Source organism: Diabrotica undecimpunctata, chromosome 6, assembly GCF_040954645.1.
Source record: "Diabrotica undecimpunctata isolate CICGRU chromosome 6, icDiaUnde3, whole genome shotgun sequence".
NCBI classification, from domain to species: Eukaryota; Metazoa; Arthropoda; class Insecta; order Coleoptera; family Chrysomelidae; genus Diabrotica; species Diabrotica undecimpunctata.
This window is the reverse complement of record NC_092808.1, coordinates 140,867,644-140,887,244: the sequence shown is the minus strand read 5'-3', so window position 1 is coordinate 140,887,244 and position 19,601 is coordinate 140,867,644. Positions and strand designations below refer to the sequence as shown.

The following is a 19,601-nucleotide window of genomic DNA, read 5'->3' as shown; positions in this document are numbered from 1 at the left end:
TCATAGGAAGTAAGCATAGACATCCTGACTGCAATAACACCATGAGAAATGCCCATAGATTTCCAACAAATAGGTAAAATGTTCTAGGAATGGAATGGAATGTGTCTTGTAACAACTAGGAAAATGGCGTAGAATGACAATGCTATATGTAAACGACAGAGTGAAAGGCGTGTTTCTGACCGTGAAGAAGTGCAAAATTGTTACGATCAGAAGAATGATGTGTTCCTATGCTTTTTAGATTACCAAAAAGCGTTTGATCGTATCCAACACCACAAGTTAATGCAGATCCTCAAGAAAGTTGATATAGACCAAAAAGACATAAGATGCATTGAAAACTTGTACTGGCATCAAACGGCACAGTTAAAAATAGACAATTCTATATCCAAACCTATGCATATAAGAAGGGGCATTCGACAGGGATGTGTGCTTTCCCCTCTTATTTAACATTTATTCGGAAGCCATATTTCAAGAGTCTTTGGAGGATGCAAAGTGAATGGAGTATTGATCAACAACATACGATATGCTGATGATAGTGTCTTAATTTGTGACAACATAGTCGATCTTCAACAACTTGTCACTATAATCGGAGAATACAGTAAGCGAATGGGATTAGAGATTAATACCAAAAAAAACCAAATTTATGATCATCTCCAGAAACTTGGATGCACTTGAAAACCCCACCATAACACTGAATACTAAGTCCATTGAAAGAGTGAGTAAATTTAAATACCTGGGATCGTGGCTTTTTGAAGATTGGGCATCGGACAGGGAAGTAAAATGTCGCATTGAGCAAGCTCGACAAGCTTTAGTAAAATTCAAGAAGGTACTGACTTGTTCAGAGTTCGATCTTCAACTGAGACTAAGATTTACTAAGTGCTACGTGTGGTCAGTACTGCTATATGGCGTAGAGGGCTGGACACTCAAAACGAGGGATATAAACAGATTAGAAGCTTTCGAAATGTGGCTCTATCGCCGTATCCTAAAAATACCATGAACAGCGAAAATCACAAATATAGATGTCCTTAAAAGAATAAACCAAGAACGCCAACTTTTCGAAACCATCAAGAAAAGGAAAACGGCGTATCTAGGTCACATCATGCGAAATGAAAAATACCAGTTCCTCCAACTTATAATCGAGGGTAAAATGTCCTGGCTCCGAGACATAAGGCAATGGACAGGAATTAACGACATACAATCTCTGATACATATTGCAAGAAATAGAGAATTATTGGAAAATTTGATCGCTAACATCCATTAGTGGATTTGCATCTGAAAAAGAAGAAGAAGAAGTGCTTTGATGCGTTTCTGAGAGGAAACCAAGATTATCCTGACGTAGTAACATTCAGCTTTAATTGTCAAAGGACCTTAAAAAAAATACTTCCAAATATTCACACCGAGCAGTATGTATGGAGACAAGTGAGGGCCCAATGAAATAGCGTCATCTACAAACAACATTTGAATTTAATAACAACACAAAAATGGTTTGACTCTTCTATCTCTCTATTTGATGAAATTGTAGGAGTAATTAAAAATTTTCCACAGATTTAAAATTGTAATATATTTGCTAATGACCAAAACTCACAAGTGAACATTAAAAATTAAGCTCAGAAAACATAATTAGAAAAGAAAATTCTTTTTTTCAATTTAAAGTTATTTATTTTGGAATTTCACTGATAAAACTCTCAATTTAACAATTATTTATAACAATTATTTTTAAAATTCCCGCAAACGAAAATTAAAATCTTTATTTAAACTTCTACTGTAATATATTTACTTACTTTAAATTTAATATGTAGAATATTCCATAAGTAAACTATTAAAACACTAACACACCAGGAACCAGACACCTTTGAGAATTTCTATCACTAATGTTAAACAAACCTAGAATGTGTATTTTCAATATAGTTCAACAACAACACACTTAAGAAACATGACCATCGATGTAAACCAATTACACTGCTTCGTTAACATTTAATAATTTTGGAAAACTCATGCAGGTTATTTAATTCGCCAGAACCTCCAAACATATGATTCATAAGTGTTTATTTGCATTATTCTAAAAATTTTGGCCCCAAACAAAAATCCCCGTGGTTCTATAAAAACATTTCTACATAATTTAATTATTAAATTAATAACCCAGAATATTTTAATTATTTAGTAGAAGACATAATGTGGCTACATACATTATACATTTGTCTGCTAATATTATTTTGAAGTTCATCTACCCGTGATGTTAACGATGTCAATTGTAGTGGTCAACAAGGTCTAGCATAATAATAAGTAATTTATAATAACAAATTAATTTAAAACTACCTGACAACTGCAACAAAATATTTAAATAGTAACTTATAAACAACAACTTTCATCGAAGATACATGAATATCCTGTATACTTGCTATATTATCTGTATAAATGACTGGACACATTTCTTAACAGCATCTAGAAAACTTAGATTTAAAACTAATTCAACAACTGTTTCGATCTGAGACATATGGAGCGGTAGCTTTCTTAGCCGTCATGGTGGAATACTATAGACATTGTGCTAAAAGTATATCTTCTTCTCGTAGCACTACAACCCGGGGTGGGTTTTGGCTGACTGCACAACTTGCTTCCATCTTGAACGGTCGTCCATAATGGTTGGGTCTGTGGGTAGCCCCATTGTTCTTAGATCTGACCATATATTGTCTTTCCATTGCATTCGTGGACGTCCTAAGGGCCTTCTTCCTGTGAGGGCTTCCTCCCATATTAGCTTGCCAAGGCGGTTATTAGGGAGTCTATGGACATGACCAGCCGATCTTAGACGTTGGGATTTAATCTCTTGGACTATTATATCGCTCGCTCTATACATCTGCTTGAACTTAACATTTGTTCTCATTCGGTATTGGTCGCTATTAATGTCGTGATAAGGTCCAAAGATTCTTCTGAGGATTTTCCTCTCAAAACATCTAAGTTTTCTTTCAGTTTCTTTGGTCAGGGTCCACGTCTCACAACCATACATGAGCACCGGTCTAATCACCGTGTTATATATTCTAATTTTTTATGTTCGTGTTAGGCTTTTAGATTTAATAGTACTGTGGAGGCTGTACATACATCTGTTAGCTGCCTGAATTCTTCCTTTAATCTCTTCCGCGATATCGTTATCTGTAGTGATTGTTGCTCCGAGATATTTAAAACTCTCCACTCTTTCAAAGTTATATGGGTCTATTGTAACATTTTGCCCTATTCTATCTCGTCCCTTTTGTCTGTTGATGCACATGTATTTGGTTTTCTCTTCATTTACCCTTAGACCAGTTTTCTTTGCCTCTACCTCCAATTTATTAAAAGTCTCCTTTCCATTGATGACTGTGTTTCCCACAATATCAATGTCATCTGCGTATGCTAGTAGTAATTTTGATCCATTTACTGTCAGTTATTCTGTTTTAAGTTGTGCTTCTCTTACTATTTTCTCCAGGATGATATTAAAGAAGAGAGGTGACAGCCCATCTCCTTGTTTCAGGCCACTGCTTATTTCGAAAGATTCTGAGAGTTTATTACCTATCCGTATTCTGGATCTACAGCTATTCACACATAACTTAACAAGCTGGATAGGTTTTTTTGTAACTGAAAGTTCTGCCATTGCATTCCACATCTGATCCCTTTTAATGTGGTCGTACGCTTGTCGGAAATCTATGAAGAGATTATGGATAGTTCTATTGAATTCCCACCCTTTTTAAGCAGCTGTCTTAGAGTAAAGATCTGATCTATGGTCGATCTATATTTTCTGAAGCCGGCTTGGTATTTCCCCATGAAATTTTCTACAAACGGTGTCAGCCTACTTAATAGGATGTTCGCCAAGATTTTATATGCCGTATTAAGTAGGGAGATGTCTCTATAATTAGAGCACTTGGTTTTGTTTCCCTTTTTATGGATGGGAATTATTACAATTTCGTGCCATTTTATAGGTATTTTCTCTTCTTTCCATTAGTTTGTGTATTTGTCTATGTAGGGTATCTCCTCCGTACTTAAGGAATTTAACCAGTATATTGTCAGAGCCTGGAGCTTTTCCGTTCTTCAATTTGTTAATTGCTTGCAATGTTTCATCTATTTTGGGGTCTTCTACCGGTAGGTCCACCTCAAAATATATATTTTCTCTATATTCTTCCTCTTGATGTATGTTTAGTAAAGTTTTGAAATATTTTTGCCATGTTTGGAACAGTTGTTTTTCATTTATTATTACTTCATCATTTTTTCTGAGTACAGACACGCATCTAGGTCTGAAGACACGCTTTTCTTTTCGTTTTACACTGATTTGCAAAATGCTCGACTATTTAACTGTTGCCTATTCCTTTCCATTTCTTCATATTTCTGTTGTTCGTACTTCCTTTTTTTTTCTAATTAATTTTCTTGTTTCTCGGCGTGAAGTTGCATAGTTTTCTTTATTTTCTGCTGTTCCTTGTTGAAGCATAATGTTTCGCTTTATCGGTCTGTCGTGTAGTTTTTCTTGATATTCTCTATCAAACCATTTCCTTGTTCTCTTTCTGCTTTTTCCTATTATTAGTTCTGCTGACTCCATAATTGATTTTTCAATTTGTTGCCACAGCCTTTCGACATCATTGCTCTGGTCTACTGTATTTAGTTGCTGTTTAATTTCTTGTTTGTAATTTTCTCAGATTTCTTCATTTTGCATTTTCTCGATGTTCCACTGTCCCAATGCTTCGTTGGCCTTAGGTTTCTCTAAAGATATTCTCAACCTGATTTTTGCTCTTACTAGGTCATGGTCTGTATCTCCATCTGCTCCCCTGAGGCTTCTTACATCCAGCACATTACTTCCATGTCTAGCAACGATAATTACGTGGTCAATTTGGTTTCGCGTAGAGTGGTCATTAGAGACCTAAGTCTGTTTATAAATGTTTTTATGTTGGAACATATTAGACTTTACAAGCATATTGTTAGCCGACGCTAGCTCTACGAGCCTTTGTCCATTATCGTTTGAGATATCGTGGAGGCTGTGTTGTCCTATTGTCGGTCTAAGGTTAGGTTCTTAGCCAATTTTTGCGTTGAAGTCTCCACAGATTACAACGTGTAATATAGAGATACATGTAGTATCTCCCCCGTTTTTTTCAACACTTGTATTTTTAAATTATCGTTGGTAAAGTTTGTGTATTTATTATTTAGGTTTTATATGAGCTTCTTTATAGTTCTTAATTCCTTTGTTTCGGCAAACATCGTTTAGTTGTCATTTATCATTGTTGCTATTAACGCAACGATCTTACATTTGTCGCCGTATACTAAGTTCTTTCTTCTGCGCTTCTGCGTTCGGTGTCTTTATTCATTTAAATTTCAAATTTCCTGGATTCTTTAATAATTAGGTAATTCTAATTTCTCATTGAACTTTCCTCCTTTTTGTACCTGCTTCTTCAATTTTTCGGTATTAAACTGTGTTGTGCTATACGATTTTCATCTAGACTTTTGATATATCTAGTATCTTTTTATCGTTTCAATATTTTTGCCTCTAGTCTCCAGGTTAATCCCGATCTATTAATTTCTAATTCTCCACTGCACTATTTGCATCCCTAGGATTTCGATTTAAATATATCAGTTTTTCCCAATAAATCATTTATTTAACTCGAAACTTCCAGTAATATTTTTATTTAATACATGGGATTACCCCCATTACAAAAAATATATATTAACAGACAGTATAAAAATCAATCTCTGTAATTGCTTAAAAACTAAGTGAAATTAAAATCTTAATTATAAATAATACAAAATATTAATTATATATGAAAGAAGATGAATTAAAATAATCAAAAAAGTACCAAATATTTCTAAATTGTTACTATTTATAATTTTCAGCGTTTGCTCAATGCGTGAGTGCATATCATAAATTGTACGGTGAAAAGGTATATAAAACAGATCAACATATCTGAGACTTCTGGAGGAAACATACAGGGTGAGTCATAACTATTGGGACATAGACTAAGGACAGGTTAGACCAAAATATGGCTATTGGGCCAAATATGCCTTAATAAAATGTTGCTGAGAAAAAAGATACAGAGTGTTAAAGTTAATTTTTGTTTTTGGTTTTTTGCTTATAGTTTCCCTGTATATTTATAAATTGCTATCAAAATTGGCACAGAGGCATAATCTTAGACAAGAAATAGTATTTTATTTACAATTCCACTATCAAATACCAAACTAATAAACAAAGTTGCAACTAACGTAAGGTTTCCGTTTTGACGATAAATCAAAACTAAACACACTTTAACTTAAAAGAACTCACAAAAACTCAAACCAAATGCTCTATATGGTCTCCTCCGATTTCTATGCCTTTTCTAATTCTTTTTATAAAGGATTTTCGGACGTTAAAAAAATATTATTCTGTCCCCTTATAAGATTAGCTACATTTTGAATGTATCTCCAAAGTTTGTCTCGTGTATTAATTTCATTGGCATAAACTAAGGACTTCATATGTCTCCAAAAATAAAAATCTAGCGGGTTGTACTCAGGACTTCTTGGTGGCCATTGAAAATCACTACCTCTGCCAATCCATCGTTAAGGAAATACGTCATTAAGATGATTTCTAACAGGTAATGAAAAATGAGGTGGCGCTCCATCCTGCATAAACCACATTTTTCTTGTTACATCCAGTGACAGATCATCTAAAATATCACTAAGAGTATTTTCCAAAAATAATAAATAAGAATCTCCATTTAAATTCGAAGGAAGAACATAAGGCCCTAGTAGTTGGTCGCCTATAATGCCACATCAAATATTCAATTTAAACTAATGCTGAAAATGTCTAGCTTTAATAGCATGCGGGTTTTCTTCTTCCCAATAATGACTATTTTGCCAATTAAAAACCCCTCGTCTGGTAAAAGTTGCTTCGTCGGTGAACATAATATTCTTAATAAAGTGTCTGTCATTGCAATGTTTATTCAGTCGTGGAAGATCTGTTGGAAGTAAATTTTGAACCTTATCACAGGAGTGAAGTGATAAGGATGGAGGTTCTCTTTTTTTAGAATTCTAACAATAGACGACTGACTTACTCCTGTTGCTGCTGATAGATGTCGTGAACTTATTTCAGGATTTTCATCTACTCGAACCAAAATTTTATCTTCTTGATTAGGTGTGATTTGTTTCGGTCAACCACCCCGATTTTTAGTGTGAAATGACCCAGTTTCACCTAAACTACGATATAATCTTGCAAACGTTTTGTGATTTGGTTGCCTTCTGTTTGCGTATAACATTCCATACCTTCTGGCTGTCGAGCGATCGCAAAAAATTTCTTGTGCGTATACGCAAATCATATCTCACATTTCTTCATTAGTAAAATGACTGTGACGAGGCATTTCAATCAAAAAAAGTAATGACTACTTTTAAAAAATGCAACATTACACTACACTGTCACATCAAAAATAATTTACTCTAAACAAATGACATTTACCAACAACAATTATCTGACAGTCCAAAGCATACTTTTCATCAATGAAATAATATTTGAAATCCTTTTTTAAGACTCTAAGCAGTTCGACTGCGTTTTGATCGAAAACGGTTGAAATTATCATATTTAGACAAGAGTACCAATTTTACGTAAAAATGATGTTTACGTCATATTTTCTAATAAAATTTACTAAAAAGTTTCATCAGAAAAAGTTTAGACTCAATTTGATCATTAGGAATGATCCACGTGGCGCCCTCTATGACAAAACGTAAAATTGTAAATAAAATACTATTTCTTGCCTAAGATTATGCCACTGTACCAATTTTGATAGCAATTTATAAATATACAGGGAAACTATTAGCAAAAAACTAAAAACAAAAATTAACTTTAACACCCTGTATCTTTTTTCTCAGCAACATTTTATTAAGGCATATTTGGCCCAATAGCCATATTTTGGTCCAAATAACCTGTCCTTAGTCTATGTCCCAATATTTATGACTCACACTGTATATACTCATAGATTTGAGAAGTTCAAGGCAACAAGTTAAACCATTTATTAATTTAAACACAAATACTAAATGAGAGTTATCTCGTCGGGTTTTTAATAAATTTATGTAGACTGTTTTTAACATATCTATATAATCATGATTAATATTGTGCATTTGTCATTTATATGCACAATATCTTAAAAATTTGTTCTGTAATCTTTCCAATGTAGTAGAATGAACTTGGTATTGTGGCGACCATAAAATAGATGCATATTCCACTCTGGATACGACCAAATCATAATAAACAGTTCTTAAAGCCCAAACAAATAGTCTCAGATAGTTGCGAATAATAAAGCCTAAAGTTTTAATGAATTAACTGTTACATCATTTATATGTTGTACAAAACGCATCTGTTCATCAAATGTGACTTCCAAGTCTTTTATTGTTTTGACATAAGACAATTCATTATCAATAATTGTATAAGAAGTATCTTATTTTTTAAAACCTCTATAAAAACTTATATATGATATGTTTTCACGGTTTTCATTGTAAGACTTATCAACGAAACCTCAGGATAGGATATCTATAAATTTCACATGATTATTCTGTTTAGTATATAATCATGGACCATCCTTATCAACTCTAACAAATTTAGAGTTCGCGTAATGTTGGAAGTTCGGTTTCAATTACATTGCAGCCCATTATACTGCATTATAAATTTATAGGAAATAAATCTCCCGAGGTCGAGACTATTATATCCCCACGAGTGCAGTGCTTCAGGACGGCACCCACTTGGCAAGCATTCAAACTAACACTCAGGCTAAAATAAGCCTGTAAATACTCCACTCACAAAATATATTATTTCTTTTTAATACCGCTGTTCCCAATAAAGCTTTTCAATCTAGCTATTAATTTGTTTTTATTAATCATTTCATTCAGCCGATAGACGATAACAATGAACATAAATTAAGTAAGAACAAATTAAGCTGATTCATTCCATTTTATTGACCATTGCATACTACATATATATTAGTAATATTCCGTTACTAGTGAATTTACGACAAATTAAAATTATTTATTTATATTTCAAAATAACAAATTATACTACAGAATGAGTGGATAAATAATATTTTTATTAATTCTCCAATATTTATGGGGAAGTTCTTCTTCTAGTGCCCTACAAGGGAGGATTAGGATCGACTTTCATTGAGGGCTACGAAATTTTTTTTGGGATGATACCGGAGGGTCTGCATGAAATTTTTAAAAATTAGGGTTAAAATGGTGAGTTTTAACCCATTAGTGCCTACAGTCACCATATGGACCCAGCTGTAAAGGTATTGTTTAACACAATAAAATTATAATAAAACAGGCAACCGACATTACATTTACCGCATGTATACTTTAAACAGTTTATCAGAGGAAAGCCTGTAAGGTTTGGCTATAAGGTGTGGTGTATGAATACACCTAACGGATATTTGATAAACTTTGAAGTATATCAGGGAAAAAATCCTAGATCTAATGAAGAATATCAAAAATATTTCGGAAAAGCTGCAGCTCCCATGGTACAGATGATCGAAGAATTGGGTAACAAGGGATCTTTGAGATACAAGTTTTTCGTTGATAATTTATTTACCAGTACAAACTTGTTAAGTACTCTAAAAGCTAATGGGTACGAGGTTACAGGTACTGTGAGGGATAATAGAATTCCTAGAGATTGTCCACTTGTTTCCAGAAAGACGATGGAAAAGAGGGCACGAGGGGAATATTGTTCAACATTGAACAAGGAGATTTGTATTCAATATGTTCGCTGGAGGGACAACAAAGTTGTAACAGCTGCAAGCACATGGTTTGGTGTTCAGCCGGTCAAAAATGTGGAAAGATATTCCAAAAAGGATAGCAAGACAATACAAGTACCTAGGCCATATCTTCTTTCCCAGTATAATAACAGCATGGGAGAAACTGATCTTTTGGACAGTAATATATCTTGGTAAGAAATAAAGAGCAATATTTATATAAATGAAAATATATGGGTAATTTTTTTTTCAGTTACCGAGCCGGCATACGTTCCAAAAAATGGTACTGGCTGATATTTACGTACCTCATAGACGCAGCTCTTCAAAATGCTTGGACGATATGTAGGAAATCCGGGAAGAATATTAGTCTCTTGGAGTTTAGAAGAAGTATTTGTCAGGTAAAATATTTTATACAAAACTCAGAAAATGTTTACGATTCAATAAATTTTTAGATCTACTTAACGACATATAAAGTCCCCGCTAAAAGAACTGGAAAAATAGGTAGAGCGGCAGGAAGTGATTTTCGAGTGCCTAAGTGAGTCAGGTTTGACTGCAAGGATCATTGGATTATCTCTGTACCTGAGGGCAAAAGAAAGAGGTGCGCCATGCCAGTTTGCAGTTCAAAAGGGCGTACAATGTGTGAAAAATGCAACGTTGGGCTTTGCATTTCATGTTTTAAACCATTTCATACAAATGGGACAAATTAATGAATTGTTTCAATATTTGATCTTGCCAAACGCCTAGTGGTCCCGTATGGACCACCTTTTTTTCCAAAAAAAAAGAATTTTTTTTATTTCGGCTTAAATTTAACAAAAATATGTTGCTTTTACGTAGTTTTAAATAAAATTATTGCATATAAAAAGAATTTTCTTTTCTCGGCGCTAATGGGTTAAGGCACTTTTCACACACTTTTGAGTGCCATAAAGATATTCAAAACTTATCGTTATTAAAGTATTTTTATTTGTCTAGCAACGAAAAATTAGCAAATTTTAATCTAAAATCCCTTCAAGTCCAACAAGAACAATTAAAGAAGTGTACTTTAGTTTATAAAATTGAAATAGCATTAATAAAAGGCGAATAATATTGGTCAAGTTACTTTATTTGTCTAGTACAAAAATTATTATTCGCATTTGATAGCGCAAAATGTAGATAGTCTGCAAAGACTGGTCCACAGATTTAACATAAGTGCAAAAGAATTTATTATGACAATTACAGAACAGTTACTAACAGAATGGCAAGCAGAATAGGAGGCACAGATAGACAAGGTACAATGGACCAAAAAATTAATACCCAATGTAATAGAGTGGTAGAAATGTAAGTTCAAGCGAGTAAATTTTTATTTTATGCAGTTCCTGACCCGACATGGATCTTTCAGGTCTTACACCTATCGTATACGAAAAACCAGCGACGATAATTGTGTCATATATAACGTAGAAGAGGATGCGAAGCGTTATATTTTCAGGTGCAAACAAAGCTAGGAGAGATATACTCTGACAACTTAATACGTGTCGCTATGGCAAGCAGAGAGAACTTTGAATTTCTTATAGACCATTAACAAAAAGTCTTGTATTCTATCTAGTATTCCTATACCTTATTGTTACCTAGTATACCTTTACATTCCATATACTTTCCCCCTGGTTCCTCTAAGGTAATACCATCGGCAACGCCATGTCTCTATTTTACATACATTTTCTTCTGGTTCCATACCACTTCTCGCTAAGAACCGGCAACAAATCTTCATTTTCAATTTAGGCTGCGCAAGACATCCCTAAGTTTCGTTCACTAACTGAACACGTACGGGGGTGTCTTGATGAAGAATGGGTGGTTTTAGTTGGTAGGCAGGGCAACAGGAAGGCATCCGTTTGCAGGACCTCTTCTACACAGGAGAAAATGGGCTCGGAGTTTTACTCTGCCCTGAATCCAACACACACCGACCGATGGTATGATGTTTAGAACAAGGTTCTAAACATAATAAAAAACCCTAATAAAAAAAAGGTTGCCTAGGCCTTAGTCCGTCCCTGGTTGCTTTAATTCGACTAGTGATTTTTCAAAATTCACAAAGTAGATTTTGAATGCGACTTGTATTAGAATAAAAATTAATCAACTATCAATGTGTATATATATATATATATATATATATATATATATATATATATATATATATAATATTAGTAACGAAATACATATAATATATATATATATATATATATATATATATATATATATACATATATATATATATATATATATATATATACATATATATATATATATATATATATATATATATATATATATATATATATATATATATATATATATATATATAATGGCTATACAGATACACCCCAGTGTGGGGTTAAACAAATGCTTTCTAGATCCTATTTCTTAAGTGGATCAGTCTTTTTTGTTTATCTTATCTTCTTGACAATATCTCTCCATTTTTTCCTGTATCTAGTTCTTCCTCTCCATTCTCTGACTCCTGCCCTTTGGAGGTCTTCTTCAACTTCTTGCAGCCACTTTGATCTCGGTCTTCCCGTTCTCTTTTTTCCTCCTGGATTCCATTCTATCATTGCATATGTCACTGCCTCATCGCCTGCTTGCCAAATGTGACCTAACCATCTAACTCTGCATTGCTTTATTTTAGTTACGATGTCTTCCTTACGTTCTTCCTTAATTTCTGTATTTGTTCTGCTTCTATATTCATTTTGCTCTGTTCTGACTGGTCCTAGTATGGTTCTCATAATCTTTTTCTCTGCTATTCTTAAGTCTTCTTCATCTTTTTTAACCATCGTCATTGTTTCTCCTGCATATAATAATATTGGCCTAATTATGGTGTTATAAATGCTCATCTTACTTTTCTTTCTCCGGATTTACTTATTGTAACTCCTAGGTATTTGAAGTATTCTACTTCTTCAAACTCAGAACTTCCTATTTTGATTTTTTCTTTCATTAGTTTTTTCCCTAATCTTAATATTTTTGTCTTTTCTTGATTTAATCTTAGCCCCATTACCTCCCCTTTCTCTCTTATTTCTTCTAGCATTTCTTTCATTATTTTTCTGTTCTTTGCAATAATAGCAATATCGTCTGCATATGCAATTATTTGACCACCTCTTGTTCTGAGATTTCCTTTATTTATATTTCGTAGTACATATTCTAATGCTAGATTAAATAGCGTTGTTGATAAGGCATCTCCTTGTTTCATCCCTTTATTTATAATGAATTCCTCTGTCTCTCCTCTTTTTGTCTTTATGCTTATTTTTGTAGTTCTCATTGTCATTTCTATTAATTTTCTGAGTTTTTGTGGAATTTTTAATTTTTTAAGTGCATCATTAATCCGTTCCTTTTAATTGAATCAAATGCCTGTTTGAAGTCTATGAATAACATTTCCAATTCTAATTTATACTCGTTTGCTTTTTCCATTATTTGTTTTATTGTGTGTATTGCATCTATTGTAGATCTTCCTTCTGTAAATCCACATTGGTACTGTCATACTGTCTTCTTTGTGATCTTTGATAACCTCTTTTTTATTATTGATGTCATTATTTTATATGTTGTATTTAGTAACGGTATTCCTCTATAATTTTCACAGATTTGTTGGTCTCCCTTTTTATGTACTGTTATGATCTGCCCTACCTCCCAGTCCCCTGGCATTTTCTCTTCTTTCCATATATTTTTCAATAGTGCCAGTATTTTTCCTCTTAGTTCCCTTCCCCCGTATTTTATTAGTTCCATATTAATTCCATCTTTACCAGGGGCTTTTCCATTTTTGCTTCTCTGTATTACTTCATCCAATTCCTCTAATGTTGGTTCTTTTAAAATTTCGATGTCTACTTCATCTGCTTCTTCTTCGTGCACCGTTTCCTCCTCGTTATGTATTTCTTCTTCTGTTGTTTCCTCCGTCAAGAGCTCTCTGTAGTAATCTCTCCATATTTGCTTGTATTCTTGATCCTCTATTATCACTATTCCCTCTCTATTTTTTATTCCTTTTGTTTTGCCCTTGTCTTTTTTGTTTTGTTCTTTAATCTTTTTGTAAAAACTTTTCGTATTTCTGTTTGTTCTTTCCTGCTCTATTTCCTGCATTTTTTTGTCTACCCATCTTCTTTTATTTTGCCTTATCACTTTCTTAGCATTCCTTCTTAATTTTTCATATTCTTCTCTGTCTTCCTCTTTATCTGTTCTTAGCCATTTATTTCTGGCTTGCACTTTTTTCCTGTTATTTCTCTACATTCTTGGTTATACCATCCGTTTTTTGTTTTAACCTGACTTTTACCTATCTGCATATTTGCACCTTCTTCTATTGATTTTTTGATCGTCTCCCATTCTGTGTTTATATATAATACATATATAATACAAAAGTTAAACATAGTACAAAAAATCTAAAACCCAATTTTCGCTATTGTTGTCTTCACTATACATAAATTATCACGAGTTTACTAATAAAAGCAATTTTTGTCAAGCTTTTACTTTATGCAAATGGGCTGCTACGCTATACAAATAAAAAATCGCATTTCCATATTACTTACAATTGGCGGGTGTTGGGGAAAAGTGATATAAGTCGAAAAATGTAAAAAATGATTTAAACATAGATACCACTTTCAAATGCATGTATCTTTGATAGGGTGAAGTAATATAAGTCAATTTAATAGGCAAGCAGGTTTTATTTGTTTGCGTTACATGATATAAGTATTTTTAATATCATTTAATATAGTGAAAAATATTATAAATATTCTAGTACTATTTGTTTTGCCTCCATCTGCCAGACAGGAAAAAAAATTATAGAGAAAACTGAAATAAGTCTAGTTATAATAGTCTTCCCTATATAATTTTATGATTAATATTTGTGAATAGTGATACAAGTGCAAATATATCAAAAGTTATTGGTAAAATATGATTGTGAATAAAGGTATATGTAAAAATATATCACTATTCTCATTAAAAAATATAGGGAAAAACATTATATGTTGACATATCAAAACTCCAAAACTCCAAAATTGAAAACTGATGATATATGTTGAGATATACTAGTAGTTACGGTAATAGAAATTCAAAGAGAGAGAAATCTTAAAAAATAAACCTGGACGAAAATCGCTAAAAAATGAAACTAGGCTAATTCGTGAGGAACGAAAGCAGAACAGAAACCTTGGGTTATCGTACACCACGAAAAGTGGGAAGGTTATAAAAGCACGGACATTCAGGAGCTATTAAGTTGCCGCTTAAAATGCAAAGACAGGATAACTGAAGAAAAACGACAGGAAATTTTCAAAGAATATTGGTCTTTAGCGAGCTTTATCAAACGCGTGTCTTTTATAGCTAGGCTTATAACAACAGACGGAAAAAAAAACACAAAACGTAAATTAAAAAACGAAAAACATAAAAATAGGCTTCTGTCACACAAATATTTTTTACCACTAAATGGTCAACTACTAGTTAACGTTTGTCAAAGTTGTTTCCTAAAAACTTTTAACGAAACAAAACGGTTTTTAACCGATGTGACAAAAAATAAGATTTCTTCAGCTTCTGCAATGCCACATGATGATTTGCGAGGTCTTGTTTCACCATCTAACAAAACTCCGAACAAGATATTCAATTAGTAAGAGTTCACATTGGATCAATCCCAACGTATGAGAGTCACTATTGTCGTCGTGACTCATCAAAGATATATCTTCCTCATTACTATACCTTAAAAAAAATGTATGAAGAATACAAAAAATGGCTACCTCACGAGAAAACCCCAGTATCGAAATTCAAATATCACGAAGTATTCCATTCCATGGAAATAAAAATCAAACAGCCTAAAAAGGATACCTGCGCTACATGCGATAAATATCATACTCCTGAAAACAACTAAAGATGCACAAAAAATGCAAGAAATTCAAAATCTTCTTGATAATCACCAACAAGAAGCATCAAACGTTTATGAGGCTAAGCGTATAGATAAAAATGCTGCGTTAGAAAATGAATCAAAAATCATTTATACGTTTGATTTGCAACAGTGTCTCCCCACACCTGATCTTCAGACTTCAATAGCATTCTATAAAAGGCAATTGTGGACCTTTAATTTAACATTACATAGATTTAATGATAATCAAGCAATGTGTTTTATGTGGCATGAGGGCGTAGCTGGACGGGATGCAAATCTGATTGCGTCATGCTTATACAAGCAGATTTCACATATTTCACCTGAAATAAAAGAGATCACCTTATATTCTGATACGTGTGCAGGACAAAACAAGAACTATTTTCTACCTGCAATGTTCATGATGGTCCCAATCTATCATACATTAACCACAAATTTCTTGTTCCTGGTCACACCCACATGGAGTGTGATTCAGATCACGCAATTATAGAGAAAAAAAAAAAAAAAGAAAAGATATCCATGTTCGATAGAACACCCAACAGACTGGATGAATTTGGTAAGACTATGTGGAAATAAGCGAACTTTTTTAGTTACTGAAATGTGCAGATCGGATTTTCTTGAGTTTTCTTTTTTGTATAAGAATGTCCTTCAACAAAGAAAAATTAACAACTTAGGAGAAAAAGTCATGTGGAAACAAATGAAATGGTTGAGATTTTCACAGAATCCTGGTGTCCTTGAATACAAAAGTAGCTTAAATGTAGACGAACCATTTAAAAGCGTATGTTTTTTAAGAAAAGGTAATACGTGTCCTAAAAACATAAAAATTCCTCTGTCATATAAAGGTTCCAATCCAATAAACATCGATAAAAAAAAGAACATGATAGAGCTATTGCCTTATATTTCAGAAACATTTCATGATTTTTATAGAAATTTAACTACGAAGGAGGATATACCAAATACGTTACCCGAGGATGAAAATAGTGGTGACGAGGAGAGTGTACACACAGAAATTGAAATTTTTAAAAATTAAATAAACTTTTACGTTGTATTTGACTATAAATGTACCCCCTTAAGTAAACATAAAACTTTTCAGTTTCACATTTTTTTATTTATAATTATTAATTAGATTTGTTACTATATCTTCCGGAAGGGCTTTTCTTCTTTAATAAATAATTGTGAAAAGTGATATAAGTCATATTTTTTTTTAAAAATTGTACAACTAGGTCCTTTTTACTAGTAGATTTATTTTAATCCAACAAATTCAAAGCCATTTCCAAAAATTGTTTAACGAAAATATCTTATTTGTATCCGTAACAACAATATTAAATTTGAAAAAACTATAATTGCGCTTTTCTCGAAACTTAAAATTTAGACTTATACCACTTTTCTCCAACACCCGCCAATTAGATAACAAAGTGGTGTCAAATTGTACTCAAATTAAAACCGTAAACAAATACGATATTTATAGATGAAAAAGTAGGTTTAATTTTATTATTTACATAAAAAATATAAGTCACTGATTATAATGGTAGAAGTCAAGATAGGACAGAAAGTTGTAGGAGTTTAGTTTACAAACAATAAATGGATAATGAAAATACATAATTAGTCGTCGTCAGAGATTTGGCCCCTAAAAATCAAACGAAAAAGCTGAACTTTGCCAAGAATACCAATTTTAGGAATTCAAAAAAGATGCAAAAAAGTTTACCACTTTAGCTCACGGGTTTCCCCCCTTAACCACCCTCGTAGGGGGGTAAAAACGCAAAAAAATCAATTTATCAAATATCTGTACGCCGTAGAAAAAAATATTTCAAATAAAAAATGTAGCTGAGATAATTTTGAACAAAAATTGTAATAAGCACTTTTTGTGTAGAATAAACCGTTCTCTTAGAAACAGCGCTTGAAGAGACCGTCAATTTGAATGTCAGTTAGGCGCGCCAAATCAATGTTCAATAAAATTTGTATCATCTTGACGGTAAAAAATCAATATTTTTTTATCCAGGTGTCGTATCGATAAAAATTAAGATGGGTTTTAAAGGTAAAGAGGGCAGCTTTGGTATGCAGTTTTTGTATTTTGCCGAGAATGAACTTAGTTTTTATAAAGATGCTAAATAAATAAATGTAGCGCGATTTTTGCCATTTTTTACACTCTCGTGAGATCATTAAAATTGATCATTTTCATTGACCAGTCGTAGTAAGTACGTAAGTAGTAGTCCATAATATTTAGAGATCAATCTTTAAAACCTATGAAATGGAATTTTAATTTTGAGTTGTGGCAACAGATATCAGGCATTTGAAATATGCATCAAAAACGCAGAATGTATTGTTTTACATTACAAATGATCGCACGTCACGGAAAATGCATTCAAGAAGACGGTTTTGAGTGTAGTTTATAGCAGAAGTTTTGGTTCTTTTGAAAAACGTAGTAGTGTAATTTAAAAAAAAAGTTTTAAACGTTTTAGATTGTTTGTAATGTGAAAATTTAAATTCGACGTTTTTTAAGCATATTTCAAATGAATCACATTTATTGGCAAAACTCGAAACTAAAATACTTTATAGTGATCAGTCAATGAAAAGTATAGATTGTATTAAGATATTTAAAGTACAAGAACGAGTAGCTGTTTTGACTGATAAATTGATGGTATATTTATATTATAAAAAATATGCTATTGTTGTGCAAACTTGATTATCTAAGAAAATATATGAAATAATCGAATGAGAGAAAAAAGTTTATATAATTAATGTTTCCAGGTGTCAGTTTATCCAGCGTCAAAAAAATCGCTAAAGTGGGTCTTAAGGTTGAAAATTGAGAAACTCTTAAATTCTCTACAATTAATAAACGAAAAAAACAGTCGACAATAGAAAAACATAAAATTAGACATTTAAGGCTGCAATACCCGAGGAACATTAAGGAAGCTATTCTCTGTTCATAAATTGTTGAGAGCACGAAATGTGCCTCAAACTTTTTTAATAGTAAAACGGTCGTAAACCATAGGCGTTCCTGAGGTGTTTATTCATTAAATAATAATATAATATTTTTAATACTGTTATAAATATAATATTAATAATATTTTAATACTAATATATTTAGCAAAAAAACAATTAAAACTTTCACGGCTAATGTTATGTAATTATATTATATTAATAAAAATAAGAATTTAACCATTAACACTTTTGTAAATAAGAATACCTTATCTCTTTGGATATTTCAATACTAATCTTCGCGTTTAATCACTTTACTAGAAAACCTGGAATTCATATCCGAAGGTACTATTCGTAATTAGGATGGAATCCCCAGATTTTTAATAATATAATGGGTATGCTTTGGCCACGTGCCTCGTTTGTTCAGTTTATATTCGAAACTTAACTTAAAAGGGTGAAGTTATTACGAACGAAAACAATTTTTTTGTTTAGTACGTTTTTGATCGCATGTGTCCGCGTCTACGGCAGTAATTAGCGTCTCGAATATTTCTTTTGCGAATTATATGCAGTGCGTGAGTGATTTTTTATTCCATATACCTACGAACATATACGTACCTTTCGCTCGTGCTCGTTTTGTTGGATTGTTTGTGATGGCTTCATCATCAACATCATCAAGTTTTACACCGGTACTGTTGCGTACAGTCAGTAAGTCTGTCTATTCACCAAGAGAGAAGACTATTGTCCTGAATGTTCACGATACTCTGGTTTCTCAGAATCCCACAAACACTGTTCGCAACATAGTCGAAAGTTGTGCCAACATGACTGGCGTAGGAGAGTCAACTATATATAGGTTCCTATCAGAAAGAAAAAAACACGGTATAGCTAACCCAAACACAAACGAACGCTTAAAGAGAGGGAAAAAGCCTATTGAAATTGATGAATTTGCCAAAAATGGTATTCGAAAGAAAATTCATGGATTTTTTTCAAAAAAGAAATACCAAACCTAAACAAAATTTTACAAGAAGTTAGAGACGACCCGGATTTGTCTCATATCGGACGAACTAAATTGTGGCAAGTTTTAAAAGAATTAAATTTCCGGTGGGAGAAATCAGACCGAA

General features: G+C 32.7%; 2 protein-coding genes across 3 annotated transcripts in view; one reads left to right on the top strand and one right to left on the bottom strand.

The window, feature by feature from the left end:
- LOC140444648 (uncharacterized) overlaps positions 1-16,594 on the top strand; it is a 35,154-nt gene extending 18,560 nt beyond the window's left edge. The window contains 8 exon segments of the mRNA XM_072536410.1: positions 9,321-9,898; positions 9,958-10,102; positions 14,748-14,892; positions 14,895-15,278; positions 15,281-15,533; positions 15,535-15,968; positions 15,971-16,077; positions 16,079-16,594. Of these exon segments, the coding sequence (XP_072392511.1) occupies positions 9,321-9,898; positions 9,958-10,102; positions 14,748-14,892; positions 14,895-15,278; positions 15,281-15,533; positions 15,535-15,968; positions 15,971-16,077; positions 16,079-16,594 (2,562 nt within the window).
- The window catches only part of LOC140443985 (sodium-coupled monocarboxylate transporter 1-like), a 244,311-nt gene that overhangs the window by 145,662 nt on the left and 79,048 nt on the right, over positions 1-19,601 (bottom strand). Inside the window, exon 1 of one of the 2 annotated variants that reach the window (XM_072535538.1) lies at positions 1,779-1,916. The exons of the other annotated variant lie outside the window; for it this stretch is intronic. The gene's annotated coding sequence lies outside the window, so the exon portion shown is untranslated. Of the gene's footprint in view, positions 1-1,778; positions 1,917-19,601 lie in introns of those variants that run through there. 2 annotated transcript variants of the gene reach the window in all.